Below are 27,217 nucleotides of genomic sequence, written 5' to 3' on the forward strand. Positions count from 1 at the left end.
CTACCCAGCGCTTACTCCCTTGGTCCAGGGTGGGAGTCGGGGTCTGTGTCACAGGGCCAGATACCTATTGCATTGTATGGGGCCCTTGTGTTCATGGTTACTGTACAGTGATGGACAAGATCTTGATTGTACTCGATCTGGCTGGTATGTGCCTACTGCTGGGGGGACAGCAGAGTTTAAGTCATTCCCTTCCCCCCAGGTTTATTCTGGATGACTCTGCCATCTACTTGTCTGACAAATGCGACGTGGAGACAGTCGATCTGCGGAAGGGTAAGAGTTGGACGGGCCGCGTGTCCATCCTTCTGCTGTGCTCTGGGTACTGAAAACAGCAGCTATTTGAAAGGCTGCTGGGGAGCAGCAGGTGTCCCTCAAGCATCATGCCCCCGTAGCCCCTCAGACTGGGCTCTCGGCAGGTCTTTCAAGCTAAGCAAGCTTGCGCCTGGTCAGTAGTTGTATGCGGGTGCTGGCACTCGTAGCCCAGCATGGCGGCAGGCGGCTCTGTAGAAGACACCCCATATTGCTTAATAATCTTCCATCTGTGGATTTCAAGGGGTTTCCCAAATGTTTGAATGGATTTAACTGTCCCCCGTCCTGGGTGTGTTGTTGCTGCAGGGAACCTAATGCACAAAGAGAAGTGTGGAGGAAGTGCCCAAATTAAAACGAACGTGGAGCAGAACCCAGGAGTCCTGACTCCCAGCCCTCCCTGCTCCAACCCACCAGGCCCCACTCCCTTCCCAGAGCCCAGGATAGACCCAGGGATCCAGTCGGGCTGAATCTCTGTTCTCCCTTGGCCTCAGATTACGTGTGTGTACTGGACGTGGATCTGCTCGAGCTGGTCATCACCACGTGGAAAGGGAGCGCTGATGGGAAGCTGGTGAGGCCCAGCCCAGCCAGAAAGGGCAGGGTGGGGGTGGGCCTGGTAACTGCAATGGAAATCCCAGGAGAGAACCCCCCCTTAAAAGGTGACTGCGCAGAGTGGGGAGGACACTTCATGTGGCTGAATGCAGGAGGCGGGTGACTTCTCAGCCCTCCTTGTCCCTCGCTGTAGCCTTGCGGGGTGTGAGTCTTCTCCAGTGCAGCTTCTGGTGTTTTCGAAGCAGCCTTGCTGTGTTTTTTGAGCCTGCGGGACCTAAGCAGCCCCACCTCCCCTCAGGAGCCCTGTGCTGTCTGTGCCGACCTCTCCCAAGGACCCGGGATCCCATTGCTCTAGCTCCCCACCCCAGTATGACACAGGCTGTCTCCCACTCGCTTTGTTCCACTCCAGACCCAGCCGCTGTTCGAGCTGCGCTGCTCCAACAACGTGGTGCATCTCCATACCTGTGCTGACTCCTGCGCCATGCTGGCCAACCTTATCCAGTACGTGGTCAACCATGGGGACCTCCACCCACCACCCCGGCAGGACAGCCCCACGGAGATTGCTGGCCAGAAGGTGCAGGTAGGGAGAGGAAGTCTGGACTGGTGTCATCCCTAGCTGAGTAGGTCAGGCTGGCTTGGTGCCTGGATGGGGGACCTACATGGGGATCTTCCAATGCTCTAGTTAAGCAGGGTCAGGCCAGTTCAGTACCTGAATGGGGGGCATGCTCAGGGATCTTTTGTAGTTTAGTTAGGTGGGGTTGAGCCACTTTGGAGCATGGCTGGAGGACCTACCCCAGTGAGATCCAATACCTGAAACTGCACCAATCGGAGGAGAAATAAGGCACACTTTTTCTTCTTTTTTAGCGGGGAGAGATTCACCATTGCAGCAACTTTCGCAGGGATGCGGGGTGGTCTCCAGCCCTTGAGGGTCTTTAAATCAAGACTTTGTGTTTTGTCTCCGAGCTGCACTCTAGCTCAACCATCAGATCTGGGATGGATGCAGGGATCTCATGGGGAAGTTCTCTGGCTTGCGTTTTGCAGGAGTTTGGACAGGATGATCTGGCCTTAACAGCTGTGAAGGAAAGGCATATACTGGAGGGACATGGGGGAGTTCAGTAGGTGGTGCTCTGCCCTAGCAATCGGAGCAGACTCCAGTGCTGCTGTGTGGCACTAGGAGGCACTGTTCTGCAGAGCGCGAGGGCCCAGTATCCGTCTTCCCTCTAACTTTTTATTCGTCCATGTGCCAAGTGAATTTTATGTGCACCAATATGGAGGAGACGTGTGACATCACCTCCATATTGGTGCACATAACAAAATTCATATGGTGGGCGTGGGGCTGAGGGGTTCAGTGTGGGAGGGGGCAGAGGGTTAGGATGAGGGGTGGGGCTGGGGATGAGGGGTTTGGGGTACAGGAGGGGGCTCAGGGCTGGGGCAGAGGGTTGGAGTGCAGGCTCAGGGGTGGGGCCAGAGATGGAGGGTTTGGGGTTCTGACTGCCCCAGGGCTGCGGTAGGGAGACAGGACTCCCCTCTAGCTCTCTCCCTGGCTGCGGCAGCTCAGGTGAAGCTGAGCTGGGCCAAGGGAGGGGCTCCTCTCCCCCAGCCGAGGCAGGACTGTACTGGGGCCGGTGGGGCTTAATAGGCGGCCACGAATCTTAGAGGGAACTTAGCTCAATAGAGGGTGTCTCCCCTGGCTGTCAGCACTGACCCAAGTGCCCCCGCACTGCGCTAGTGGGTGCTGTGCCCCAGGGAGCAGGGTGGGGCTCAGCTGGGGGCGCTCTCCCCTGGCAGTGCTGATCCATGGGTACCCATCACTCAGTACATAACACCCCCTGGTTTTCGTTGGCCCCCAGCTGTCAGAGAGCCCGGCCTCGCTGCCCTCCTGCCTGCCCGCTGAGACGGCCGCCATTAACCAGCGGGACCTGACTGACGCCCTCATCGACACCGACCGCAGCCTGAGGGACCTGGCATTAGAATCTGGTAGGGGGTGCCAGTGGGAGCCTGGGGAGCCGAGGGGACCACGCTGTCCCCTTGCTGCCTCTACAACTCCTTGGGGGTCAAGAGGAAGAGTTGGGGGCTGGGTGGCATGTGGCTGCATCCCTCCTGCTGCAGGGCTAGAGAAATTAGTGTCACCCCCACACCCCAAATCGTCAGCTGGCTGAATGGGCTAATCCGGGGCTGGAGGGGCCCATTGTCCTGATCCGGGGAGGGGCCGTTGGCTCGATCCAGGGGCGGGGGGGATGTCGGGCAGGCGGGGCCTGTTGGACCAATCCAGGGCAGGGCGGACGTCGGGCGGGATGGCAGGGTATTTCATTGGGGCCAATCTCATCAGTGTCCATCTCTCCTCCCAGGAGAGGCCGGGCGGTTGCACCAAACCTCCCCCGTTTCAGTGTATCTCTTCCCGGGGGAGAACAGTGCTGGGGGCAAGCCCTGCCCCCCACCCCCTGCTGCCCTGCCCCCGGCGCCCGTGGAAGTGGGGCTAGATTTCTGCTCCTCGGAGGGCAGCGAGGAGGAGAGCGAGGCCACTGATAATGACGACTTCTGCATCCTGGACGCGCCTGGCATGGGCATCCCAGTAAGGGGAGGCAGGGGCTGTGGGGCACATGGGGATGGGGGACTGAGGGGAAGCTGTGAGGCCCGGGGGGCTATGACTGATCAGGGGTAGGGCTTTGGGGTCCATGGGGAGCTGGGAGGGATAGGGAGAGGTTGGGAGTGGAGCAGGGCTGGGTCCAAATGCCTGGATTTTTTAGGAAGGATGAGATAGTGGGATATCGGGAGAGGGGTTTGGACATCTGGGCCCACTGATTTGCTCTGAGGCCTGCCTCTGTGTGTGTCTCTTCTCCCCCCTCACACCCCTCCCCCAGCCCAAGGACGGAGAGCCAGTGGTGACAAAGCTGCTGGAGGGGCCGGTGCCCATTAAGGATGGCTACTTCTCGCGCCCGCTGGGCAGCACAGACCTGCTGAAGGCCCCGGCACACTTCCCATTGCCTGAGAGCCGGGTCATGCTGCGTGAGATCTCAGTGGTCTGGCACCTTTATGGAGGGCGGGACTTTGGGATCGGGCGTGCCACCCCAGGACACGCCCACTCACCCAGGTGAGACCTCGATTCCTGGCAGGCACGGCCTGCCCTGGGGCTGGACTGGACAGCTGTGACCCTGTCTCTCCCCCACTCCGCAGGATGAGGCCCAGCTTGTCAAGCGCCCGCAGCTCCCCTTCCCGCTCCTCCATGGCCAACCGGCCCCAGAACACCTGGCGCACACAGGGTGGGACCGGGCGCCTCCATGACCTGCTCATGGAGATACAACTCACCAAGGTGAGAGCGGGGGTATGTGTTAGTGGGTGGGGCTTAACATCCGTCCCACAAAGGATCTTCTGGGGAATTCCCTTGCCACAGGATAGTGGGCTGGGTAGGCCCATTGGTCTGACCTTGTCATAGACATGATGTTCAACTCCCCTGATGCTACAGAACCACGTTCTGCTCCCAGCCCTTCTGCGGGGTGGGTCTGGCCTGTCAGGGACCCCCTCCCATTATTATCAAGCCTTAGCTTCTCCCCAGGTGAGCTTCCAGCATGAGACCTACCCCAGTGGGGCAGAGAAGCTGTCCACGGAGCTGGAGGAGCAGCCAGTGTCGCGGCAGGTGTTCATCGTGCAGGAGCTGGAGATTCGTGACCGGCTGGCCTCCTCCCAGATCAACAAGTTCCTCTACTTGTACACTAGCGAGAAGATGCCACGCCGGGCCCACTCCAACATGGTACTGCCAGGGGGCTAACAGAGGCATGGGTAAGGGGCAGGGGGTGGGGGGCTAGATACTAGGGAGTTGACATGAGGTGAGTGCTGGGGCTTAAGGAGAGGCTGGGGGGTAGGATCCAGGCCTGGGGTAGGGGTGAGTTCTGAGGACTGTTGGTGTGGGGCAGCCACTGCAGTTGGGGGATGGGGAAGGTATCTGGGGTGTGGGCATGAAGGGCGGGGGTTGGTATGGGTTGGGCATTGCGGTGGGGGGGCTGTATAGGGGTGGGATCTGAGCAGGGGGAGGGCTCTGGGGGGTGGGGTTTGGTGTGGGGTGGGTGCAGGATCTGAACTGCGGGAGGGGTGGGGTGCTTGCTCCATCCCTGCTGAGGGAGGGCAGTGGACCGTACCCTCCCTTTCCTCTCCCCATGAGTGACGGCCACCTTTCCCCGTAGCTCACCATCAAGGCCCTGCATGTCTGCCCTGAGGCCGGGCTGGGCGGCCCCGAGTGCTGCTTGCGCGTCTCCCTCTTGCCGCTGCGCCTCAACATCGACCAGGTGAGGGGGGCTACAGATAGATAGCTCCATGGGCCCTGCCTAGAGACTCCCTGCCCTCGCCCCACACCCCGGGGGAGCCCTGATCCAGATACATTTTCCCCCTCCCCAGTCCCTAATGACCTGGCTCTGGATTCAGACCAGCACCCCCTCAAGGAGAAAGGCCTTGTAAGCCAGTTCCCTGCTGTGGGGCTGGATCAGAGCTGGTGCCCCCTAGAGCAGAAAGGCCTGTGACCCAAGTATGAATGGAAGCAACTCTTTGTCTCCTGGAGCTCCAACTTCCTGGGGTTCAGCACTGTCCCTCCCCAGCCCCCATTCAAGGATTCCCCCACCTCCCACCCCCTCCTTTGCGAATGATGGGCTCAGACTCTCCCTGGTGCCCACGCGATTTGCCAGCATCTGGCGTTTTGCCAAGTGATTGCTCCCAAGGGGAGGAGAAATTGATGATGCGAGGGGGCAAGTTCTCCGGTGCCATCCTGTCTGCTTGCAACGAACGTCCCCACAGCCAGGGGTGAAAGGAATATTAAATTCTTACCAGTATGGGGGCCAGCTCTGGCCCCTGGAAGGGGCGGGGCCTCAGGCAGAAGTGGGGGCTGGGGGATCAGGGGCCAGCAGCGATTTTAGAGGGTCTAGGGCTCCGGCCGCTGCTGCGGTAGGGGCGGCTGGGAATCCTGGGCCCTTTTAAATCACTGGCCCTGGGGAAGCGGCCCCTTTTGCCTCCCCCGTCGGCGGCCCTGCCGGTGGGATCCCTACTGGCAAGGCCGCCGACGGGGAAGGGCAGCACTTTAACATGGTCTGTGTATGGGACGGTACCGGCTTCTTACCGGTACGCCATACCGGCCCACTTTCACCCCTGCCCACGGTCCTATGTCCCTGATCACAGCTGGTCCCTTGCTCACAATTTCCAAGCTAGCCCAGTGTCCAAGGAGCTCTGTCTCCCAGGGCCATACTCACCTCTGCTTCTCTTGCTGTGTGCTGGCTCTCTGCCTCGTGCGCACACCCAGCTTGCCAGGCAATCCCCCAGCCCCTGCATTTGCAACCGGTCTGGAAACCGCACAGCCCACATGGCTCATGCCTGTGGCCTTGGGCAGTGGCTTCTATTGTTTCCAGCTCTTTCCCTCATAAAGGGGTTTAACTGCTCCTTCCATTTAGCTTAAAAGAATGGTAATTAGCACAGCCAGGTCTGTGACTGAGGGCTGCCCACCTTCCAGTATAACACTGCCTGTTGCTGTCTCTCCCCCCACCACCAGGATGCCTTGTTTTTCCTGAAGGATTTCTTCACCAGCCTGGCTGCCAGCATTAACCCTGTGTTGCCCATGGAGGCTGGGACAGAAGGTGAGTTGAAGGGCAGCCCAGAGGTGCGGGCTGGCTGGCTGGGGAGGGTCCTCCTCTGAGGGTCTTCTGGCTCTTTGTAGCCCCGGCATAAACCTTCCTAATGCTGGGGAAACTGAGGCAGGAGGACAGACTCTCGGGCCACGTGAGCGTCTGGCCACACCAAGAGTTACAGTGACTGTAACCTGGGCTCCTGACTGTGCATTTCATGGGCTCTGCCAGCTACACTACCACCTGTCACCACAAGATGGGGGTGTTGCTAAGGCCTGAGCTGCCAAGAGCATGTACAGCAGAGGAGGGCAGACTATGGCCCGCAGGCCACATCTGGCCCGCGGGACCGTCCTGCCTGGCCCCTGAGCTCCTGGCAGGGAGGCTAGCCCCCTGGCCCCTCCCCTGCAGCCTCAGCTCACTGCGCTGCTGGCGCAATGCTCTGGGCGACAGGGCTGCGAGCTCTTGCCGGGCAGCGCAGCTGCAGAGCCCAGCCTGACCCAGTGCTCTGTGCTGCGCGGTGGCATGGCTGCCTGTCCTGGTGCTCTGGGCGGCATGACTGCAGCGCTGCCAGCCACCGGCGCTCCAGGCAGCTCAGTAAGGGGGCCGGGAGCGGAGGGGGTTGGATAGAGGGCAGGGGAGTTCGGGGTGGTGGTCAAGGGGCGGGGGTGTGGATAGGGGTTGGGGTGGTGAGAGGGCAGGGAACAGGGGGGTTGAATGGGGGCAGGGGTGTCGGGGGCAGTCAGGAAGCGGGGGGGTTGGATGGGGTGGCGGGGGCAGTCGGGGGACAGGGAGGGATGGATGGGGCAAGGGTCCCGGGGGGGGGCGGCACTCAGAAAGGAGAGAGAGAGGGTTGGATGAGGGTGGGGGCCAGGCCAGACCTGGCTGTTTGGGGAGGCACAGCTTCCCCTAACCAGCCCTTCATACAATTTTGGAAACCCGATGTGGCCCTCAGGCCAAAACGTTTGCCCGCCCCAATGTACAGCCTGCCGAGTTAGAGAGGGGGAAACTGAGGTGCTGAGCAGGGGGAGGCATGTGAAGCCCCTGCTCCTTGACCACCTTTTTTTTTTTTTTTTTTTTTCTCTCCGCCCACTAGCCCGCCCAGATCCAGGGGTGCGAGCCAGTCCAGCCACCGAGTCAGAATCTCTGGGGAAGGAGCAGGAAGGGAGCCGGGGCCCAGGGTTGGTGGCGGTGGGGGTAGAGATGACAGCTTCTGTGGAGACCACACTGAGCGAAAACAGCTCCTCCTCCAATGCCTCGTCCTCTACGGACCAACCCATCTACTTTAGGTACGAGATGCTGCTGCCTCTGGGGTGGGGCGAAGGGGCTGCTGCATAGTGATCAGCGAAGGGGGATCTTATTTCGAATTGAAGCGGTGGGTGGGGGAACATGGGGGGTGAATGAGGCAGAACAGAAATGATGGAAGCTAGAATGCAGCCCGGCTCATGGGGTTCCTCACAGCCTGATCTGTACCAGAGGGACCATCAGTGACCACACAGCAGCAGGATCTTAGTTACACATTTTGTCTGGCAGAGTGCTTCATACTGATCTCTGCTCCCTGCAGCACAACACCCCCTAGCACTGCACTGGGTCAGCACTCAGTGTGTGTGTGGGGTGAAACGCCCCTTGCTGAGTCCCCACCCCCCGCTGCCTGCAGCTCCAAGATTTTGGTGGTCTCCATCCAGGCTTGGGCTCTGCTTAGCGTAAGATCTGTGCCCATGAGGTGGCCCGGCTGTAAGTCCTGCCCCCTCGTCTGCCAGTCTCTCTAGCTCTCTGTCCCGATTGGTTGATCCCCAGGGAGTTCCGGTTCACGTCAGAAGTGCCCATCTGGCTGGACTATCATGGGAAGCATATGACCATGGACCAGGTGGTAAGTGAGGCTGGGGTGTGGAGATGCCAGTGAACCTCTGGGTGGGGCAGAGGTGGTGGGGAATCTCAGACCCCCTTTCCCTCCCCAACTAGCCAGAGCCTCTTGCCTCCTGCTGGAAGGACTGGGAATGGAGGGGGATAGTGTTGGATGAGCTCTGTGGCTTTTGGGCAGGATCTGGCCCTGGATGGGAGTGGGAGTGGGGGTAGATATTGGGGTGGCATCCGGCCCAGGGTGGTGTGTGGGTGTGGGGGGTGGGCTCTGGTACTGGTGGACGTTGGAGTGGGGCAGACTCTAGAGTTGTGGGGTGGGGATGCTGCTCCCTCTCTGCTGGGTCTGGGGGTGCAGTGCTGAGCAGCCTCTCCAGGGGGTGAGAATCCACTCCTTTGGCTGTTGTTGTCTGGTGGGCCTTAATGTAGCCCCTGGAGCTGACACTAGAGGGGGCAGTGGGACCATCTGTGACACCTTTGACCCTGAGGTCACTGGTTTGAATCCTGCTGGGGTCAGGGTAGAGTTTACTGGTGTGGAACAAGTTCAGATGGTGTCAGTTGAGATCAGACTGGCTTGGGGAGACCCCATCAAAACTGACCCTGGTTGCCTGGGCAATGGGGACAGAACTAACCTCTTTTGCCAGCGGGGGGCGGGGTACCTGGAGGGTGGGAGTGGAGACATGCCTGCATTTAGAGGGGAGGTTGCTGTTCATAGGAGGCGTAATCCCCATTCTAGAACTGGGGAAACTGAGGCAAGGAAGGCTAAGTGTGGGAACCAGGTTTAGAACAGAGGAGTGCCTGGCTGCTATTGGGAGGGGGTGGGGTTGTGGCTGTGTGCATTGCACTGTGGGGTAGGGCAGTGCAGGGGGGTGGGAGCTGTGCATAGATAGGAGCAGGGGAATGCAGGGTACACATGGTACGAGGGGAGTGGCTGTGCACATATGGAGGAGCTGGGTGGGGGAGGGGTGTGGGCTGTGCATCAGCAGTGCTTTAATCCTTTCTCTCTCCCCCTCTTCAGGGCACCTTTGCCGGGATCCTCATCGGCTTGGCCCAGCTCAACTGCTCTGAGCTCAAGCTCAAGCGCCTCTGCTGCAGACATGGGTGAACTGGGGGGCCTGGGACGTGCCCCATCCTGGGGGGAGGCGGAGTCAGTGCAGGCAGTGGGTGTGGGCTGTGCCCATGCAGGGCTCAGACTCGGGGATGGAGCTCCCTGTTTCTGCCCCACTCTCTTACTCTGACGGGCACCGCTGGGGCCCTGCTAGTTGCTGGGGAGGGGGTGGGGCGCAGTCTGTAGCGTGGCTCCGGGGCTTAGTCATCTCTAAGAGGGCACGGTTGGGGCTGGTCATTCTTTCCCACAATGCCCTCTGTCTGTTTTTTCCCCCCCCCCCAGGCTCCTGGGTGTGGACAAAGTGATCAGCTACGCCCTCACTGAGTGGCTGACGGACATCCGCAAGAACCAGCTGCCAGGCATCCTGGGTGGTGTGGGGCCCATGCACTCTGTCGTCCAGCTCTGTGAGTTCCTGGCACAGCCCTCACCCCTTCCTTGCACAGGGCTCCCCCCAGCTTTGTGCCAAGCCCCTGTGTGGGGAGAACCACCTCGCTCTAGATCAGGGGCAGGACATAAGGGGTGGGTGATGGAGGAAGGGTGATGCGGGGGTGGGGGGCTGGTGTGAGTGTGGAGAGGTGGGAGGTAAGGGGGATGGAGGCTTGGAGCAAGTGTGGAGTGGGTGATGGGGGCCAAGCATGGTGGGGGCGATGGCGGCGGGTAGGACGCGATGGTGTTCCTCCACGTCCGGCTAAGCTGGTCTTTTTTTTCCCTCCCCTAGTCCATGGTCTGCGTGACCTGTTCTGGCTGCCCATCGAACAGTACCGCAAGGATGGGCGCATCATCCGGGGGCTGCAGCGCGGGGCTGCCTCCTTTGGGACCTCCACAGCCTCAGCTGCCCTGGAGCTCAGCAACCGCCTGGTGCAGGCCATACAGGTGAGAACCCTCCCTCCCATCCATCCATCCACAGCCTGGGACAGGCCACCCCCCACCCCAGCGCTTTGGGGCGGGGGCTGTAGCCAGCATGGAAGGCAGGGTGGGGAAAGGAGCCAAGGGTCTGCAATAGCATCGGAAAAGGCTTTTCAGGTACTAAGCCCCCCATCCCTTTGTCATGAGGGAAATTGGTTCAGAGAGGGGAAGGCACTTGCCCAAAGTTAGTGGTAAAGCTGGGAACAGAACCCGGGAGTCCTGGTTCCCAGTCCCTCACCCCTCTCCTCTAACCAGCTAGTCCCTACTCCCCTTCTAGGGATGCTTTCTTTTTGTCTTGAGTCAGTTCTGGCCTGTAGGCCAGGTCAGTTATCGAGGGTGGACTTGGAGAGTGTGTCTGTGTGTGGTGGAGTGAGGGGACTAAGGGTGAATCTGGGGGGAAGGGGTCTGTGTGTATAGGGTGTGGGGAAGGAAGCTGGGATGTGCGGTGCTCTCACTAGGGGGTGCTATTGGGGTCTCTTATCTCTTAATGTGCCCCTGCCCCTGCCAGGCCACAGCTGAGACAGTCTATGACATCCTGTCTCCAACCTCCCCTATGACACGGACCCTGCTGCATAAGAAGCACGCCCGGAAACTGCGCCGGGGCCAGCAGCCAGCTGACCTCCGTGAGGGCGTGGCCAAGGCTTATGATACCTTCCGAGAGGTATGGTTCCTCCCTGCTAAGGCCAGTCCCCTTCCATGCAGGGGGCCAAGGCTGCTCCCACTACTGGAAATTCCCTCCTGACCCTCCCAGGTGACGGGCCTAGAAGCATTAAGGTTGGGAGTCTTATCGTTTTTAAATTCCAGTTAGATCTGGTGTCAGGTACTTCCACGGGCTAACCGTGACACACACACCCCCCACTAACCGCTCCTCTTTGCTCCCTTGCAGGGCGTGATTGACACCGCCCAGACCATCTGCGACGTGGCTGCCCGGGGCCATGAGCAGAAGGGCATCACAGGGGCGGTGGGCGGAGTCCTGCGCCAGATCCCTCCAACCGTGGTCAAGCCCCTTATCGTGGCCTCAGAGGCCACCTCGAACCTGCTGGGGGGGATGCGCAACCAGATCAAGCCAGACGCCCGCAAGGAGGAGTCTCTCAAGTGGCGGTTGGAGGAGAGCCAGGACTGACGGGGTACGGACTGTGCCCCAGAGCCCAGCCCCCCAGACACTGTGACGGCCAGCCATCCCCTCCTCCTCTGGGAGGGTGCCAAATCCCACCCCCTTCTAGGAGCCGCTGACCCCTCCGACCAGCCCGTGCCAAGGACACAGTGCGGCAGGGGCTGCAATTCAAACCAAGGAACCGCAGTGCGAAGGGGGCATGTTGTCAACTTGAGATAAGCGAGGGCTCCTAATTTAACCCCCCGCCTCATGGTCACTTGGGACTTGCTTTTATACTGATCAGCCCCTTGAGTCCTCCCCTGCATGATCCCTGCAGCTCCCTTCCCCCAAAACCAAATGAGGAGACTGAGTATTAAAGGAAGTGAGTGGTTTTCACTTGGTCCCTTGGCCCGGCTTTTTCCAGCCCCATGTCCCAGGCAGCCTTTGCGAGGGCCTGGGGCATCAGATCGCAGGGAATAAGGACCTTTGGTCCCCCTCTGTCCCCAGCTGCTGGCATTGGAGGGGATTGTGGGGTAACGATCCTCGGCTGAAACCGTCCGCCTCACCTGGCCTGGGGTGGGGGGATGGTGGCCCTGTTCAGGAGTAGGGGGCCCAGATGCCTGTCCCCCTGCTGGCAGTGCCCACATGAGGAGCTACGTTCTCCCTCCACCCATCTTTAGCAATGCCCTGCTTGCTCCTACCCTTGCCATCCCAGTTGCCGGTTTGTTGTGTTGTGGAGCTGGCTGTGGTACTGGCTGGTGGCACTGAGCTGCTTTGAAAGAGTCACCCGCTTCCCCTTTTCTTGCTGATACCGAATAGCCGGAGCTACTTTAGTCTGTCACTATAAGGCAGGTGTTCTGGGCTTCAAACTGTCCTTGCACCCCCTCTCCCATTTGTATCCCTCCTTGGAGCACTGCAGAAAGGTCCCTACAGACCTGCCAGCCAGTGGAAACCAGTGCACCTGGCTTATTTTATCCCTAAGGGGGTGCAAGCACAAAACAAATCTGGCACCCCCAGCCTCCTGGAACAGGCTTGTACTAATTGAGTGAAAGGAGCTTCTTGTCAGCTGGCAGTGGTCATAGGCTATTATCCCCTAAAGGCCACATTTGCATCTTGCCCAGGCTGAATTGCTCCAGCTCTGCCTCCTGGGTCCCATCTTGACTTTGTCTCAGGCACTGGGGAGCTCTGCATTGAGGGGCAGGGCCCATGCTTTGGGACAGTCAGCTTCCTGTGGAAGCCAGGGGCAAATGGAAGGGGAGTGCCCCATGGTTCTGTCAGTGCATGAAGGTGACTGAGGGCTTGCAAGTATGGTGTGGAGGGGAGATCAGGGGGGCCCTGCACCTTCCCCTTCACCCAGCTGAACAAAGGGGAGTCCAACACTAGAACCTCTCTTCCCCCTGTCTGTGTAATACTGAGCTTCAGCCACCAGGGGGAGCAGCAGTGTTCTATGCTGTGGGCCTTGGCTGGTTGGTGGCTTTGGGGCTGGCTATCCCCCGCTGCTCCCCCACTCTCAGCAGGTGGCAGGCTGGCACGGTGGAGGTGGCTGCTGCTCTGGGTTGGTGCCAGGGGGGCATTGGACATGGTGGGAGTAGGTAAGGGGGCCATGCACCTTCTATTATCTTTCCTGTCTCTACTGTGCTGTCAGCAGCAAGAATCTTACAAGCCGAGGCCCCAGTTCAGCACACGGGAGTGGAGAAACCAACACCCCCACTTTAGAAATCCAGGTCTGCCCTGTGTGGGTGCTTCAGCTCCCAGAGCCCCCCCTCCTGCTCCCTACAGTGGTGGTAAGAAACTGCAGCGCTGTGTCATAGCCTCTATCCTCCCTTGGTTAAGGGTGATTCCCCTCTCCTGGTCTATGGCTTTCAGGGTGTAACACGCACTCCCATGCCATGGGTGTGGACGTACCAAGTGTCCTGTTGAATGAATCAAGGGTGGGAGGGGTCAGTCCTGCGTCGTGATCAGTTTAGGGAAGAGAGGGGCAAGGGGTAACTGCATCATGGTCAATAACGTACCAGAGGCTGGGAGGCTTGGGAAGTGCCTTCTGGTCTCCGTGCCTGTAGTGCCCACCAGCACTGCCAGAGGGCTGAGGCTAAATCCTGGAAAGATGGCGAGGGGCCCAGATACCCCAGTGAGTGGAGGGAGGGTGGATAGGGTCTCTGGTCGGTGTTAGGCAGGAGATCAGACACGGTGCCCAGCAGGGTCCTTTCCGGTCCCAGAAATCCTTGTGCTCCTTTCGCTGTGGCCTTTGTCTCAGTGGAAGCAACTTCCCTTTCCAGGCAGGGACCTTTAAACCGGGAGGCAGCCCGAGGAAAATGGCCCCCAGGGCTGGGAAAAGCAGGCTTGAGCCTGAAGGGGGCAAGAAGTTTTAGCGCTGGGAGCTCGGATGGTTTAGGCAGACACGGCAGGTGGAAGTCTCCCCCGGCCTGTGCCAGCTGCGCAGGGGCGGGTTGATGGCCGCGGGGGGTCGCCCGTGTGCACAGCTCTGGAATGAGCTGGTCTCCCTGGGGTTTTTTTCTCTCCCCAGGCTGTAACCCTTAGCACCAACAGTCTCCATGGCGACACAGCCTGTGATTGCCACCCGCCCCCCTGCAGCTCTAAAGGTGAGGGGGAGCAGGAGGGGCGGGGGTGTCTGGCTCTGGGGTGTTGTCTCCAGCAGGGGACGGCAGGAGAACAGCCAAGGCTGAGGGCTGGGCTCCACTCCAGCCCGGGGCAGAGGACAGCACTTGATTAAGGAAGCAGAGGTGGGGCTAGAAGCCAGGAATCCCGGCTCCCAGCTCTGTTGCTCTAACCCCTGGCCTCCTGCCCCTGGCAGGCATAGAACCCAGGAGTCCTGGCTCCCCAGCCCTTGCAGGAAGGGAGCCCTTGGCTGCTCCCCACCCCTTCCTGGTTGCCCTTGGGCAGCTGCTGGCACAGGGTTTGTTTGTGCCTTGGTAGCCATGGTGATGGGGTGGGGAACCCTCTGGCATGTTAGCTAGCCCTGACCACATCCCACGCCTGTGGGGAACCCCACATGCAAACACTGAGCAGCACTTAGGGGGAATCCTCACACACTGCTCCACAAAGGGCCCGAACTCCCATCCTCCCACAATGACCTTCCTGCTGCACTGTGCTGGGGGCCCCCCAGCACCCACCCCCTGCATGGGAGGGGCTAGTGGTGCATCCAGATCTGCGCCCCTTCAATCTCTGAGGGTGCGTCCTGGGCGGTGAGATATGATAGACACTGGCTGGGGGGGGAGATGATTGGCTGAGGGACAGCACATGGGGTTGAGATAAGATTGAGATATGTGGCTGCGGTGGGGAGCTGGGTGACTGACAAGGGCTAGAAAGTGGAGTTGAGTCTGTTGATGTGCAATTTGTGGTGTGCGCACAAGCATGCCTCTGCAAACGAGAGGGTAGGGAAAGTGTATCCACCAGCTCTGTGCCCACAGCTGTTGCCAAGGTTCGAACCTAGGAGTCCTGACTCCCAACCCCTTGCGTGCTAACCACTGGACCCTGCACATGCACGCACATGAGTGTACATATACACACATATACACCCCTCCCCCAGAACAGCTGGGCTCAGATTTACCACCTGTTCATTAAATGTCCCTCCACAATTCCCCCTCAGGCGCTTCTACGCAGGGAGGGGAAAGCAGGGGCTGAAAGGCTGCTGCTGGGTTAAGATACACTACGGTTTTATTAAGGAGATGATGCCGCGAGCTGGGCTTGAGGTATGTAACCTCCACAGAAGGGGCCACCTGCCCCTATGCCACCATCTCCTCCCTGGTCCTTATGATCCTGCATCACAGCACCTCAGGGGTGTGGGGATGGGCCACTCCTCCTCCCAAGGGCTCCTGGCACTTTCTATTTAGGTGCCAACTCTAGCCCCTGGGGTAAGGTGAGCGGCACCTGCTTGGCTGGACTGACACCACATTAATTTCCCTCCATGGGGTGTGACTCCTCCTGTTGTGGCTGAAAAAGCAACATAGGGAAAACTAGCATCCTTCTTTCCTGTTCTACAATCACAGAACTTGCTCGGGCTTCAATTTAAACCCTGCCCTAATTTCTGATCCCCTGAAACTGGAGCAGCACCGGATCCTCCCAGCTACCAGGCTGGGGCTTTAATTGATCCAGTTTTTCTTTGGATCAATTTCCACCTCCAAATTCCACCTCCACCCCACCCCTTTTTGTTTGTCCAACTCCCCTCTCCCCCTCCCAGCATGAGATGCAGCTACCTGTGGTGGGGCATGCAGACTGTTTGTACAGGGACCCCTTGCTTGGTGCTGAGAAGCAGCCACCTCTGGGGTGGGGCACAGGAGTGGTTTATCTGCACACTGCATAACATGTTTTTTGGAATCCAGTTCAAGCTTCAGCACAGGGGGCTAGTAAAGGCTGCTCAGAGCGGCGTAGCCTGGGGCACTGGGGCGCGGTCATCTTGATTTTACAGCAGAGAATCTCCTTCTCATTCCAAGTGCCCAAGGGGGTTTAAGACTCCCCCCTTCCCCTCCCTCAATTTGGACAACCAGATCCATGGCCAACACTACCTGGTGCTTGTTGGCAACTGCTACTAAAGGCAACCCGGCCTGTGGCTGCTGGTGGAAGCAGGGCCAATCTGGGCCCTGACCCCACCGCCCGTCGTCTCCTGGTGCTGACTGTTAGGAGCATGAGGTGGGCTGTGGAACCCATGGCCCTTCTGCCTGAAAGCCGGGGCCCAGATTTCAGAGGCTGGGTTGATGGCTACACTGCACCCTAAGTGTGGTGGTGTCTCCTGGGGTGTCCTATGGAGGAAAGACCCACTGAGCCCCTGCCTCACGGGGCAAGGCTCCATCTATGCCAGCAGAGATGCACTGGGGTCCTGGGGAGCCCCACACAGCTCCCCCACAATGGCCCTAGAGAGGAGGCGGGTGAGTCACATCCAGATGAGGTGTCTCAGGGTCCCACAACTTAAGGCTCAGGGTAAGAGCAGCTCTGGGGCTTTCACGGAGGAGGTGGCTGCCCAGTCCAGTGGGCTCTGTGGCATTCCAGCCTCAGGGCTCGCTGGGGGCTGGCATCTCCTCTGGCCCCAGCCTCTGCTGCGCAGCCTGCAGGGTGTGGGTGAGGTGGTGCAGGCCGATCAGGTAGCCATCCTCGTGGCTGCCCCGGCTCCATGGCACATCATGGCACAGGGCCAGCTGGGGTGGCGCTGGCCGTGTCTTGCCGAAGTCAATCATCCACACGTTGGCCCGGCCCTGGCGGTCGTGGACGAAGAGCAGCGAGCTCCCAATGACCTGGGGGGGAGAGATCAGGGGCATTTGTAGCGAGGGGGCACCAGCTCTGTGGGGAATGGGAAACGGCCTTTCTCTCTAGGGAGCGTCAGCTTCAATCCAGCCCCAGGCCATGGCGCTGGCTGACTTGGGCGGTGGGGAATGGGACACTGCTGTGGGGGATCCCTTTTCCCCTCTTGGAGGTTCAGGCTCATAGCTCGTGGGGGGGGGTTGTCACCTTATTAGGGGGGTAGGTTTGGGCCCACACCCCTCTGCTCTACGGGGGGGTGCTTTTCCCTCCTCCCTCTCTTTGCCAAACCTGTTCCTTTGCCCTGCATCTGGTGCTGTGGGCCCCCTCAGACTGTGCTGGGGAGGGGAAATTCCTGGATGCCTGGGTTCCCCTTGACTCACCTCATGGGTGCGGAAGAAGACTGATTCCTGCAGTGCGCTCCGCATGCTCTCCAGGCGGCTCTGGTAGGCACTCTGCAAGTTAAAGAGGGGGGGAGGTGGTCAGAGGGTACCCAAGAGAGGGGGGGGGGGGTCTCTGCTCTTTGGGACAACCAAGCTGCCTCTCTCTGCCTGAGGGCAAGTCCAGCATAGCATGATCACACTGCCCTATGTCCCCTGGGCTTTAGTCCAAGCCCACGGTGAGCCGACCCCAAGACTCAGCCGAAATTCCCCTATTGCTCTCCAAACACCACCAGCCAGCCTTGTATCACCCACCGCCCCTCCCTGGCCTCCCCACTCCCACAGTGCCATGCAGTGGGCGACAGGGGCCCGGGCAGTGACCCCGGGGGATCTGGTGCCCATCTCTTACCAAGATACTCCCCTGTCTCTTGGTGAAAATCAGGAAGGTGTCGATGATCTGCTCCTGGGTCCGGGTCTGTTTGAAATCCTTCTGCACAGCTCCCCCCTCTATCTGTGAGACACATGGCAGGGTTCAGGCAGACAGGCAGCCCAGGGGAGACTTCCCCATACAGGAGCCATCCAGTGCGAATATGCAATTGCCTCGGGAGTTGATACAGGGCCCCCTAGCCTGGTGTTGAGATGCAGCACCTCCAGGGTGGGGCAACGGGGCTGTTTACGCAGGGCTCCCTCGCCTGGTGCTGAAATGTAGCCACCTCTGAGCTGGGGCACAAGGATTATTGATACATGGATCTCTTTCCCAATGCTAAGATGCAGCTTCCTCTGGGGTGGGGCACAGGGGCTGTTTATACAGGGATTCCTCGCCTGGCGCTGGGGTGGAACATGGGGGCTGTTTATACAGGGAGCTGCAGCCTGGAGCTGAGCCCCTGTAGGACTGGGAGCCCCTATTTTCCTCTCACTCACTGTCACGCCCTCAATGCGGAAGCCCAGGGAGGCGGTGGAGCTGATGTGCTCACGCCATTGCATGTAGCGGGGCTTGGTGACCGCCCTCTGGCTGTGCTCCTCGGCCGTAGCAGCGCTTGGATCCACCTTCACCATCTTCTGGTACATGTCCTTGCGGGGGGTCGGCTTCAGCAGGGCCTGGGTCAGCTCTTCCTCCAGGTATGTCCTATGGGCAAAGGCAGAGGGGTGGGGAATGGGATGTGGGGGCCTTTTGCTTCTAGAAGGTGCCAGCTTCAATTTGGTCCCAAGGCAGGGGGACTGGCTAGCTCGGGGGGGGGGGGGGGGAGGGCAGGAAAGGAACATGGGGCATGTTGCCTCTAGGGGGAGCCACCTCCAATGTGGCTCCAGAGTGGAGTTCCAGCTGGCTTGGGTGGGGAACGGCACAGAGGCCCTTTCTCCTCTAGGGGGCATCGGTTCCACTCTCCAGTGGCAGGGGGTTCCACAGGCATATGTCCCCCCATCCACTGCACTGACCTCACCCCCATCTTGCAGTCCATGATGCTGGGTGCGTCGAGGCCACGCAGCAGATCGTCCATCTGGATGTAGTGCTCGCCGTCCTTCACCACCACACCGTGGTAGGCAGGCACATAGGGCCGCAGTGCATCACTCATCAGCGCCTCCAGGCAGGTGTTCTCCACAGTGCTGAACTTCTTCAGGATCTGGCCCCCCTCACTGGGCTTGAAGTTCCCTAAGAAAAGGGGTGATGTAATGAGGGGCAGGCAGGAACCCTGACATCCTGGGGCTAGTTGGGAACAAATGGGTGTTGGGCAATACCTGGTGGCAGAGAATTCCCCTGGCCAATGATGCTGCCACACTGAGAGCCAGGGGCAAGGAGTTCCCCAGGCCACCACTGTCCCCAGGCACCTGGACATCCACACCACCTTAAAATGACCTGAGAACCCAGCAATTCTCATTCTGCAGTAGGGAGCTGGCCTGGAGTGCCCCCCGAAACCCCTTCTCACCTTCATGCCCTGCCAGCTGCACCCAGGAGCTGTGACGCCGCAGAGACCAGTGCACCATGGTGAAAAATGTCTTCCATGACTTGGTCTAAAGGGAAACAAGGCAACTGTCAGCCTGGCAAGGGACTGTCCGTCCCCCCCCCCCGTCTATTATCCCCTCCCCCTCTGAAAGTGAGACTCTCATCCTAGCACTGGCCAAAGCCTCCTAACACATAAACAGTCCCTGAGCCACACCCCAGAGGTAGCTGCATCTCAGCACTGGGTGAAAGATCCTTATTTTAACAGCCCCCGTGCCCCACCCCAGAGATGGCTGCAGCTCAGTGCCAGAGAAAGGATCACTGTATAAGGGCAGGTCTACAGCGGCAGGGCTTTAACGTGGTCTGTGTGGTCACGGCGCAGCGCTGGGAGGGAACTCCACCTCCATGAGGGGCGTAGCTCCCAGCGCTGGTGCACGGTCTACGCTGGTACTTCGCTGAAACTTGCTGCGCTTTGCAGGGGGGGATTTCACACCCCTGAGCGAGAAAGTTGCAGTGCTGTAAACTGCCAGTGTAGACACGCCCTACGTCCCTGCGCCCCACCTCAGAGGTGGCTGCCTCTCAGCAATGGGAGAGGGAGCCCTGTTTAAACAGCCCGTGTGCGCCATCCGAAAGGCGGCCGCATCCCCAGCTTGTGGTGTCCCCAAGCGAGGCAGTCCCTGCCTCAGCCTCACTGTTGTGTGAGCTGCCTGGCGCTGAGTCACTCCGGTGCTGGGGCTCAGCCGTCCTTCCTGCCACCAGAGCTGGCTGCAGCCGCCTTGCTAAAAGACGCCTGGGGGTCAGGGACGGGGTGGTGCTTGCATGAGGGATGGGAACACACCTGCTCCCCCAAGCGTGCACCCTCCGGCCTGGGCTGGGCAGTCTCCCGTAGTGCTAGGGGGGCTGGGGCAGCTCTGCCGAGGAGGTGGAGGGGCTGTTTCTTGGATGTGTGTGTGTTCACAGACACACTTGAGCAACTCCAATCTCAGTTCAGCAACCTTGGCAGCCCTAGGCCCACAGGAAGGGAGCTCCCAGCTGCCATGCACGCACACTACACACACTGCAGGCAGAGTGAGTCTGGTGTGCTCACACATTGCACAGCCTGGTGTGATGCACTGCTACACACACAGAAACTGCAGGGGGGCTGAGCTGGGCATCATGCCCTGTTGCTCACACTGGCATGCTGTGCACACACTGCAGAGCCCTGGAGCCAAGACCCCTGCAATGATGTAAACATGCACCCTGGAGGCCAACGAACCCCTAGGTATGGACAATGCTGCATATGCATACTTTGCAGAGACACGGAGCCAGCTGCAATGCATTGCTGCTCTCTCTCTCTCTCTCACTCACTCACTCACACACACACTCTTTGCATGTGCCATGCACTGATCCCAGCCTTGAAGCTTGGCTGCAATGCCCTGCGGGAAGAGCTTGCACTAGGCACACTTATGCAATCATGTGGGTGCCCTGTGCGCTCCAGGCAGGGCACTGGCCCCTCTCCAAGCAGCGCCCGCACCCAGCCGGTTTGCAGGCTGCAGAGGAAACCCAAGGCCTGGCACCCACCCAAAAGAGCTCACTTTTTCCACAACAGTCCGCTCCAGCCAGGCCCTGGTTCTGCCAGGAGTCATATTAACCCTTCGGGGGGTGGGGGAAGCTGGGAAGGACTCGGGGGGTAGACTCTGGAAGCAGAGGAGGCAGGTGTCCTGGGGAGCACAGGCCAGGCGGGGAGCAGAGAAGGTTCCTGCGGGCAGGGGAGGTGGGAGACATGGGGAGCACAGGCAGAGGGAGGGAATTCTGGCGGGGGGGGGGGGGGGGAACCTTTCCAAGCCAGTCCTCCCCAAGCAGATCCCTGGGGAATCCATCTGTCCAAATCTGAGTGTCCAGAGTGGGTGGGGCTGAGCTGGGTGCTGGTGGGGGAGGGGGCATGGGTCCCCCTCTACACCTTCCCCGCCCCCCACTTCCTTCCCTGACACACTAAGAGAAAGGCTGGAGCCAGGATGTGCCCTCATATCCCTCTCCTACCCCACACCGGGGGTGGGGAGGGGGGAATGGAGTCTCGAGGCCCCTGCTCTTCCCCATTCCCCTCCCTGCCCAGACCAGGGCAATGGAGGGTTGGGGTAGCAGATGCAAGGGCGGTATTGACTTTCCAGGTGCTTGCTCAGGATGGGAAGGGAGCAGAAGGCTGGGGAGGGAGGTTCCCTGTCCCTCCCCCCAGCAGGCAGCTGGCACCGATGCTCCAAGACAGGGACTGGCATGAGTCCAGGGGGATGGGCAGGGAACAAAGCCCTTGGCCCTGGTGCTGGCTACAGGGGACCGTGGGGGCCTTTAAGGGCAGCCAGCACTCCCCCTTATTAATCACTGCTTGGCCCCCACCTCCATGGCACCAGGAAGCAGGACCCGGCACTGATCCAGCTACCAGGGGGATGCCCTATTTGCAGCTGCCAAGCCAGCCAACCCTCCCCCCAACCGTTTCCTACTCTCTTGACTCGCCCGAGGGGGGGCCATTTGCTCAGCCAGTGCTGAGGAAACCGCATTGGGGAAGGGAAGTGATGTCAGAGCCCAGAGGGGAATCCTCCTGCAGATACTGAGAGACTGAGCAGGATAGAGACAGGCAAACCCCGAGTAACACAATGAACTCAATAAAGCCCTACACCACGCCCCTCTCCTGCAACACAATACAAGACAACGCAACCTGCATGCACAGCACAACCCCTACCCAACACAGCCCCTCTGTGCAGGATGCACAACACAACCCCAACACAATACAACACAACCCCTCTGCTCTGTGCAGTGCAATCACAACACCACACAACCCCTACCCAACACCGCCTCTATGCAATAACTCCTCTGTGTAGCATGCACAACACAGCACCACACCACACCTCTGCAGTAACCTGCACAGACCCATCCCCATGGGAATGGCTCTGTGTGTGTGTGTAGGGGACTGTCACTGCACGGGCAGGGTGAAGCTAATGCGCCCAGGGACCTCCTCCCACCCACGCCTGCAGCAAGGCCAACCTCATGGCTGTGGGCAGGAAGGCGTGGGAGGCAGCAGAGTTGCGGGGGGAACGGAAAGGGGCCACTCTTCCCACCCGCCTCTCCAGCTCCAGCCAGGGCTGAGGTGCTGGGGGGGGGGAGGGGTCTGAGAGTCACCTAAGGGTGCTACAAAAGCTGGTACCCCTCAATCATGACCTGCAGCCCCCTGCTATCCCAGCCCTGGGCTCCCCCACCATCTTTGCCAATGCCCCTCAATCCCAATCTGTAGCCCCGTATTATCCCAGCCCTGGTTCCCTGGTCAGACCCCCACACACCAAAGGCAGCATTTAGCTCCACCCCCTGCCCTCTTTGTCTCACCTTCCTCAGCATCTTCCTCCGCCCAGGCTTCCCCCTCTCCTCTTCCTCACTGAAGACATCGTCGGACTCCTGCGAGGACTCGAAGGAGGAGCAGGTGGAGGAGCTGGAGACAGAGCGGTCGTGGCCACTGCTAAGGCCCTTCATGGCCATGTGCTGGAGCTTGGGGGCTTCTGGGGGACCTGCATTCCCCTTGGTCCCATGAGGAGATGGGGCCTGGACTCCTTTTGGAGAGTCATCCGCAGGAGATGCCTTTGCCCCATCCAGGGCCGGCCCCTCTCCCCCCACATCCATGGAGAGCCCTGGGCCCTGGACCAGCTCCTCTCTCCACTCGGGATCCCCCGAGGCACCCTCCTTTGCCAAACAGGGAGCAGGACAGTCCTGCCCTCCCTGAGCCAGGGCCTGAGAGATGCCTTTTGGAAAGGCCTTGATGCCATTGAGCCCCTCCATGGCTGATCCCGTTCCTAGATTGTCTCCCCAGGGCACTCCAATTCGGGGTTCAGCTCAGACCAACTGCGGGTGGCATCTCCTTGCCCCGGGGAGCCCGACAGGGAGCGGGTTGGGGCGCTGCATTGCTGGAAAAGAGTGGGGCCCGTTCTGTGGGGAAAATAGCACAGAGAGGGAAGGGTTAATCTGATATTCTGCGGCGGGGGGGATGCTTGGTGACAGCCCATAGGAGCACCTTCCCCCTACATTCCCCTAGCCAGCCCAGCTCCAGGCCTGTGGTCTCTGCCTGGCATGCACCCCAGGACCCGGAGAGCAGTGATTTCACAACCAGCCTGAAAGGGGAAGAGAGAACAGAAAAGAGCTGTGAGGGAATTTTCCTAACCAGCTCCGCATCCCCACAGGCCCAGCCCATCTTGGGTGGGGTGACCAGACGTCCCGACATTATCAGCACCGTCCCGATATCAGGGGCTTTTGTCTATTACCCCCCCACCCCCCGCACAGGGCCCTAACCCAACCCATCCCAATTTTTCACATTTGTTATTTGGTCACCCTAATCTTGGGGATGCCAGGATCCCCCTTCTCCAGGAGATGCAGCATCACAGACCAAGTCATGTTTCCCCATTTGGTCAGGAGAGAAACTGAGGCACAAAGCATAGTGAGGGGTCTGTCTCCACGATCCAGAACTCAGGAGTCCTGCTCCCAGCCTCCCCTCCACTTTAACCCACTAGACTCCACTCTCCTCCCAGAGCTGGGGAAAGAACCCAGGAGTCCTGACTCCTAACTGCAGGTGGTCACTTTTGATTCACTATGATCTAGTGTGACTGCTTGTGACCTATGTCAGTCAACGTTCAACCAGTGTGTGATCTACTCCAGGGTCTAGCATGGTCTCTCAGGCTGTACTGTGATCTGCTGTGGTCTGGTCAGCTCTATGGGGATGGATTGTCATCTACTATTGTGTTCTCTTAGGACCTGTGGGAACCAATTTTGAGAGGCTGAGAGCCACTGAGATTTCCTGTGATCCATGCAGCTCTGCTGTGAAGCACTATGATGTGGTGTGGACCTTGTGAACTGCTGAGAGCCAATGAGGTTGTGATCTACTTAAATGAGTTCACTGACATCTGTTGAGATGTGTTGTTATGTATTGTGATTTGCTGGTATCTATTGAGAATTACTGTCATATACTATGGCCTGCTGAAATGTCCCCACAGATCAGCTGAGATGGGTTGTGTTCTGCTCTGGGGTTTACGGAGATCTGTGGGATCTGTTTTTATCTGTTGTAATCTCATTGTGGTCTTCTATGATCTAGTGAGATTCGCTGAGATGTGCTGCAATCTCATCTTCAGGGCTTCAGCCAGTTACCTGCTGGGGTCAGGAAGGAATTTTTCCCCCACAATCCACAACCGAACAGAGGGATTCAGGGTGGGGGCAAGGGGGGATCACCTTCCTCTGGAGCATCAGAGATCAGCCACAGATGGAGAGGGGACACTGTATGGGGTGGACAGTTGGTCTGAGATGATCCAGAGACTCCTCTGTCTTCGCTGCAAGGCTGGCACGTCTTGCTCCCATGCTCAGGGTGTAACTGATGGCCAGATTTGGGGTTGGGAAGCAATTTCCCCAGAGATCAGATTGGCGGGGGTGTCTTTGGGGTGTCTGCTGGGATTATCTGGCTATGTCTCACCTCACCAATTCCCTGCCACCACAGGGGCCTTAGACACTGATGACATCTGGCTCTGTCCTGTTCTCTGCCTGGGGCTCAACAGTTTGGTCTTGTGAGGACTGAAATGCTTCAGTCTGTCATTGAGCTTGACAGAGAGATACCTGGGAGAAGTTTAATGGCCTATGATACAGAGGAGGACAGACTGGATGATCTAGTGATATTTTACACCCTTGTGGGAACTATTATGATCTGATCTTCTGATGTGACCCATTTTGATCTGCTGGATCTATGGAGACCTGCTCGTATGTGTTGGGATCTGCTGTGATCTATGGAGCTCTACCAATATGGGCTGGGATATAACGAGATCTGTTGTGGCACACTGAGATCTACTGGGACGTTCTACCCGGGGGAAGGCCTGCGATCCTTAGCTCTTTGTTAATTGAAAACTAGATCCGCACAGATCCCTGGGGAATGGACCACAGGGACCAACACTGTCCTGGGTCCAAGATGGGGGACGAGTAGCTGGGACCCCCCATGGGACTTTCCCACTCACCCATCCCATGCTGGAGAGTGGGGAAGTCAGGGAAAAGTGGGTTAAACACCACCACCACCCCACCCCATCCCCTGCCTCTCAACAGGGTTGTCCAGCCTGGCTCCAGGCCCAGCACTCTCCCTGGCAAGGAGCCCCCGGCCCAGCGCCATGGAGCCTCCTGGGGCTTTTCAGAAGGGAGTTGGGAATGAGATGAACAAACTGAATCCCAGCCCAGGGCTGCGGGCACAGGGGGAAGGAAGCCTGCTGGCCCGTAGCCATAGGACAACAGCTGGGAGGGAGGAAGGGATGCACAGGAGGGGGTGAAGGAGGCGGGGATCGCTCACTCTGCATGCCCTGCTCTACCCACTAGACTCCATTGTGGGGCAGAGAATGGCATATTGTTAGGGGATGCTGTGGGTGTGCGGAGTGTGTGTAAAGGGGGCTGGGGGGAGCTCTCCCTGCCCCGGAGATGCACAAAGGGATGAGGAGAGGGGGTGTCCTGCTGCCCTTCCACAATGATTTGTGTGCATGGAAAATCCCATGGCAGCTGCAGCCATCAGTGGGTTCATTGTCCCAAGGGGGCTCTATGGGTTTGGGGGAGAGGAGGAGGATGATCGGATGTGGGGACCAGAACCCAGGAGTCCTGGCTCCCAGCTCTCCCCCCGGTCTAATCGATTAGACCCCACTCCCCTCCCGATCCCGGGGTAAGGGGTGGAGTCCTCCCCGCCATGTGGACCAGGAAGTGCTGCAGTGACCCTTACCCCCAGGGCATTCCCGCGGGTCGGGGGGGGCAGCGTCCATGCCCCATCCCGGCTCCAAGGGGAAGCGTCCTGCGGCAGAGCAAAGGGGGCACCTCCCCTCCCCCGATTTCAGCTGCCCCCACGCCGCGGACCCTCCCAGCCGCGCTGCGCGATGTCCCCCTACCTTCCGAGCCGAGGTCCGGGCTAGTGTGGCACAGACATCCCGGCGCTGCGAGCCTGGCCGCGGCAGGGAGAGGGCGGGGATGGAGGGGGCGGGGGAGGGAGAATGGCTGACAAATTGCCCCCCGAAAATTAATCCTGCGCTGCCCTCTGCTGCTCAGCCGAGGGACTGACTCCCTCCAGGCCTGGGGGAGCTGCGGGGGTGGGGGACGCTGCGCCTGGAGGGGGCGCTGGAGGGCGGCTGTGATTGGGTGTGGGGGGTGCTGAGTGTATGGGGGCGGGGCCGGACGCGGGAGGGAACCACAACTAGGCATGGATCGGAGCTGAGCAAGTCCAGAACCAGCTTCAGGTGTAACACAGTGCACAGTCAACCTGTGGAACTCCTTGCCAGAGGATGTTGCGAAGGCGAAGACCATAACAGGGTTCAAAAAATAACTAGATAAGTTCATGGAGGATAGGTCCATCAATGGCTATTAGCCAGGATGGGCAGGGATGGTGTCCCCAGCCTCTGTTTGCCAGAAGCTGGGAATGGACAACGGGATGGATCACTTGATGATTACCTGCTCTGTTCATTCCCTCTGGGGCACCTGGCACTGGCCACTGTCAGAACACAGGCTACTGGGCTAGATGGACCTTTGATCTGACCAACTAGGGCCATTCTTATGTTCTTAATTCCCCTATAGCTGAACACCAAACCCTAGGCATAGATCCATCCACCCACCCCCAGAACCACCCCATCAACACACACCCCCATCAATCCATCTGTCCACCCATCCATCTGCATATACACCCATCCATCGACCCAGCCCCAAATACACCCAGCCATCCATTCCCATATCCATCTGTCCATCCACCCATCCCATGTACCCCCACCCATCCATTCCCATATCCATCTGTCCATCCACCCATCCCATATACACCCACTCATCTATCTATCTCCATATACTCCCATCCATCCGGCCATACCCCCATCCTCATATACACTCATTCATCCATTCCCATACCCATCCACCCATCTCCACACATACACATCCATCCACCTAGCCCCACAGAGAGCTACACACACATTCATCCATCCCCATAGCCACTCATCCATCTACCCATCCCCATTCACCCCTCATCAATCCCCATATCCATCTTTCCACCCATCCAGCCATCCACATGCAAGCCCCTGCATCCACCCATCCACCTCCATGTCCATCCTGCTGTCCCTATATACACCCACACCCACATCCATCCTGATCTATCTATCTATCTATACCCATACACCCCTTCTATCTATCTATCTATCTATCTATCTATCTATCTATACCCATACACCCCTTCTATCT

The 27,217-nt window shown here is 59.2% G+C and overlaps 2 protein-coding genes across 5 annotated transcripts in view; one reads left to right on the plus strand and one right to left on the minus strand.

Moving 5' to 3' along the window:
* The window catches only part of ATG2A (autophagy related 2A), a 38,035-nt gene extending 26,223 nt beyond the window's left edge, over positions 1 to 11,812 (plus strand). For 2 of the 3 annotated variants that reach the window (XM_048857127.2, XM_075130435.1), the window contains exons 26-42: positions 200 to 270; positions 798 to 874; positions 1,265 to 1,435; positions 2,706 to 2,832; positions 3,204 to 3,427; positions 3,717 to 3,946; positions 4,030 to 4,165; positions 4,409 to 4,603; positions 5,034 to 5,135; positions 6,383 to 6,467; positions 7,549 to 7,741; positions 8,250 to 8,322; positions 9,328 to 9,410; positions 9,700 to 9,821; positions 10,136 to 10,290; positions 10,832 to 10,984; positions 11,210 to 11,812. In XM_048857127.2, coding sequence (XP_048713084.2) covers positions 200 to 270; positions 798 to 874; positions 1,265 to 1,435; positions 2,706 to 2,832; positions 3,204 to 3,427; positions 3,717 to 3,946; positions 4,030 to 4,165; positions 4,409 to 4,603; positions 5,034 to 5,135; positions 6,383 to 6,467; positions 7,549 to 7,741; positions 8,250 to 8,322; positions 9,328 to 9,410; positions 9,700 to 9,821; positions 10,136 to 10,290; positions 10,832 to 10,984; positions 11,210 to 11,446 — 2,434 coding nt within the window. In that variant the 3' untranslated portion in view covers positions 11,447 to 11,812. Of the gene's footprint in view, positions 1 to 199; positions 271 to 797; positions 875 to 1,264; positions 1,436 to 2,705; positions 2,833 to 3,203; positions 3,428 to 3,716; positions 3,947 to 4,029; positions 4,166 to 4,408; positions 4,604 to 5,033; positions 5,136 to 6,382; positions 6,468 to 7,548; positions 7,742 to 8,212; positions 8,323 to 9,327; positions 9,411 to 9,699; positions 9,822 to 10,135; positions 10,291 to 10,831; positions 10,985 to 11,209 lie in introns of those variants that run through there. The other variant, XM_075130436.1, reaches the window with a different exon arrangement.
* Positions 11,813 to 15,069: 3,257 nt separating this feature from the next.
* On the minus strand, positions 15,070 to 25,996 carry LOC125639613 (inositol-trisphosphate 3-kinase B). Of its 2 annotated transcripts, none has more exons than XM_048857128.2 (8): positions 25,891 to 25,996; positions 22,334 to 22,927; positions 18,969 to 19,053; positions 18,481 to 18,694; positions 17,968 to 18,172; positions 17,456 to 17,557; positions 17,050 to 17,121; positions 15,070 to 16,662 (listed from the first exon to the last, which is right to left on the minus strand). In XM_048857128.2, the coding sequence occupies exons 2-8, from the start codon at positions 22,778 to 22,780 to the stop codon at positions 16,423 to 16,425; spliced, it is 1,365 nt and encodes a 454-aa protein (XP_048713085.2). In that variant the 5' UTR covers positions 22,781 to 22,927; positions 25,891 to 25,996; the 3' UTR covers positions 15,070 to 16,422. The 2 variants fall into 2 exon arrangements, with proteins under 2 accessions (XP_048713085.2, XP_074986538.1); XM_075130437.1 differs by having other exon boundaries at positions 22,334 to 23,109; positions 25,891 to 25,991.
* Positions 25,997 to 27,217: the final 1,221 nt, after the last annotated feature.

Source organism: Caretta caretta, chromosome 7 (assembly GCF_965140235.1).
Source record: "Caretta caretta isolate rCarCar2 chromosome 7, rCarCar1.hap1, whole genome shotgun sequence".
NCBI lineage: Eukaryota > Metazoa > Chordata > Testudines > Cheloniidae > Caretta > Caretta caretta.

Bases quoted from the DNA above. Each gene is read 5' to 3' on its own strand.
- LOC125639613 (XM_048857128.2), bottom strand. From the start codon at position 22,780: ATGGAGGGGCTCAATGGCATCAAGGCCTTTCCAAAAGGCATCTCTCAG. The intron at 18,695-18,968 runs GTGAGAAGGGGT...CCCTTTTCTTAG, and splicing joins GCAGCTGGCAGGGCATGAAG to GGAACTTCAAGCCCAGTGAG. The intron at 18,173-18,480 runs GTCAGTGCAGTG...CTTTGCCCATAG, and splicing joins GACTGCAAGATGGGGGTGAG to GACATACCTGGAGGAAGAGC.